Raw genomic sequence first — 3,351 nt, 5'->3', positions numbered from 1 at the left:
TTGATTACAGAAATCTATTTTCAGCCATCGTGTATTGCAATAGAACAATATCTTCTAAAAGTTTCAAGGAAGAGCTTTACATTCAAATAATGTTATTGTTTTGAATGTCCATTCAGAAAAAGTTAATTATGATCTGTATGCAACACTCTTGTGAATGGAAGGTTTATTTAATTCTATACAAGACATGCTTCAACTCCTACCGTCAGGTTATCCTCGCTTAGTGCCTCATCAACATGTTGTGCATAACCTAATATATTAGTTATTCATTCTAGTCTTATCACATGTCCATCTCACTGTCCTCATTTTCTGTTATTCTATATCCTATGGATATATTCTCTCCTAACTGCTTAAAAGATGATACCATAAAGTATATCTAGTCTTTTACCATTTTATAGAACTTCAAGATAACTTTGTAGATGAGTTCCAAACCGATAAAATCAATGTAACACTTCTTTACTTCTCTCAACCTACTCTAATAATATGCATTATGTTCTCTTCAAGTCCTCCTCGATATCAAATCCAAGTATATCACATAATCACTCTTTGGTATCTCATGATCCAGTATTATAACTCCACTACTATACTTATTTCTACCATGAATCAAAAGGCATTCCATGTACTCCTAGTAAGTTCTTTTAGGTTTAAAAACCCCAGATTTACCTAGTAAGTTCTTTTAGGTTTAAAAACCCCAGATTTAATTCTTTCAAAGTTCCAACTGTTGAATTATTTAAATGAATCAATTCTTAGTCTCTTCCGCAAAAACTACCAATGAATGAAATACACTAAATACCTAATTGTGGATATTCTTGGTAAATTCATCCATGCCTAAATCAAAAAGATAAGAACTGAAAGCGAATTATACACCCACTCCTGTATTAGCAAAAAGTGTAACTTCTATCATAGCACTTCCCTAGGAATCCAATCGTATGCCTTATTTCTAACTCAGTGAAAACCATATGAAAATTTACTTCTCATTTTTACTTCCAATCAATCCTTGTAGAATTCTACTAGAATTTTCCTGCATCACAAACTTATTTTCAAAAACCTTCAAATTACCATCTAATATATGCACAATCATACTCTGTTATAATTCAATTACATATCACAAGCTATTACCTTCTATTTTGTATAATATTGAATATCTCCTCTTATAAATAAGGACTATAACATTCATCCTACATTCATCAAGCATCATGTTACACAAAATATTTCATTAAGTAATTTATTCAAAGGAGCAAAAAATGCAAGTACTTCAGACTCTCCCCATCCAGTTCTAGTTTCCTCCTACTAACCAAGAATCAACTGGATATAATTCACCTAGAGAAGAATGATAATCGTTAACCCTTTCATTTTTCTATCTCATTATAATAACATAATTAAGGAAAATACTTGATATCAGATTGGCCCTCAAGTAGTGTGGACAGGAGATGCATGTATACTTAGTTTAGGCCTTTGTATAGACACATATATGCATGGGGTAGAAAGTTTAAAACTTCATTCTAGTCACAAGCAATAGCAGGAAAAAGATAGGAATGCATTTAAACTTCAGATTTGCGTGGAAATACATTTTCTGACAGTCAGGGCAAGACATATTGAGAAATTTTGCACATTACATTTGTGCATGCATTGGATGATAGAAATAGAGGAAACAGTAAAACCCACTGAAATAGTAAGCAATTATATTGTTTTAACCTGAACAAGTTGGTCTTCTGTCAGAGCCGACAAACTAACCAAAATAGGGAAGCGCCCAATAAATTCTGGTATAAGGCCGTATGCAATTAGATCATTACTTTCGACCTGAAAATATTAAGTTTCTTTTTCAGAACATAAATAGAGCTAAGAGCGTATTGTGGTAAAGTAACAGGTTCATGCAAGGCGCGGATAATTCTTAGAGATTCAAGGGTCTTTAATCTTACAGATTCTAGTAAGGATGCTGTTACGACAGCATCAATCACTCCACCTGCTCTCATGTTAGCATGAACAGGAGCTCCAAACCCAATTGATGAATCCTGCCGTCTGGAAGAAAATAAAAAGATTATATTCCTAAGATTATCAGGAGCCCACAAGCAACAAATAATTCTATTTAACACAGCATCTTCCAGAAAAAGGAAGTAGGAAACTGCAAGCATCACCTTTCAGAAATAGTTTTCTCCAAATCATTAAATGCTCCTCCACAAATGAAAAGGATGTCTTTTGTATCCATCTGATCAAACATAGAAAGATAGGAGTATATATGTTCAGTGGAGCTGTATACATCACTTCATCAAGAAAGATCTATCATAAAGCAAGAAAAGAAAAAGAAAAACGTGAACATCACTTAGTGGTTCTACCGAAGCGTAATTTATATACTTATCTACGCCGTTAAATATGAATATTTGAGGTTACTTGTGATAAATAGCATAATCCCTGGTTATATTGTTAGTTAGATGAAACTCAATGATTAAAAGTGAAATTGGAAGAAATGAATGAAAAATCGACGAAAAATTTGAGGACCAAATTGCAAATATCCAATAGTTGATTCATATCATAAAATGATGAATGAAGATCACTCGAGATCAACCTAACGAGATCAAAAGCCAAAAGATGAAAATTGCATGTGAAAAGAATAACATCCGAAAACAACCTAGGCAGCTGTTAGATTTGAATTAAGGGCTAGAAATAAGTTTTTTAAAAGTTTTAAGGACCTCATTAAATGTTGAACACTAGTTTCTTTTACCCATACGCAGATTTTTCCTATGGATAAATTTTGGTACGTGATTGCATGATTTATTATGTAAATTGCATGTCAATAACCTAATTAATAGGTTAATTATGATAATTAGAGAAACTTTCCCCTATTAAAATTAGAAATATAATATTATTTGTGTAACTAGGAATCTCGTAATTTATATACGGCATATAAGAATACTAATTTAATTATAATTTGGCATAATTAAATTACATGTTTATTCATATGGCAATATCTTATTAGTAAAAATTACATGTTTATTAATATATTTAATTGGGTAATTAGTTGAGTAATTGATTTATAATTACAATACATATGGAAAAACATGTGGCACAATAAGAGAATGAATGTCGGTACAAAAATAGGTGTAAGGGGTCAAACCATGTATGTCATACTATATAGTTTAACACACACGGTGTCCAAGAAATTTTAAAGTAAATGATACAAAAACAAATTTCCTCAATTTACGTTTACTTTTCTTCCACGCGACAGTAAGTATATACGAGTTTATTATGCTTCACTTTTGGAAAATATGACCTTTTTATTGTGTTCCACTTTTGGAAAATGTGTTTATGGGTCCAAATGTATGTTCTAAGATTTGAACCGGAGTTCTAGTAGCACTA

At 31.7% G+C, this 3,351-nt stretch overlaps 1 protein-coding gene across 1 annotated transcript in view; it reads right to left on the bottom strand.

Annotated features, from left to right (window-relative positions):
* Positions 1–3,351, bottom strand: part of LOC111378590 (CLP protease regulatory subunit CLPX3, mitochondrial-like) — a 14,770-nt gene that overhangs the window by 2,896 nt on the left and 8,523 nt on the right. Inside the window, 3 exon segments of the mRNA XM_023001823.1 lie at positions 1,693–1,797; positions 1,917–2,016; positions 2,133–2,274. Coding sequence (XP_022857591.1) covers positions 1,693–1,797; positions 1,917–2,016; positions 2,133–2,274 — 347 coding nt within the window.

This window comes from Olea europaea, unplaced genomic scaffold (assembly GCF_002742605.1).
Source record: "Olea europaea var. sylvestris unplaced genomic scaffold, O_europaea_v1 scaffold1836, whole genome shotgun sequence".
Classification (NCBI taxonomy): domain Eukaryota; kingdom Viridiplantae; phylum Streptophyta; class Magnoliopsida; order Lamiales; family Oleaceae; genus Olea; species Olea europaea.
This window is presented reverse-complemented; position numbering and strand designations above follow the sequence as displayed.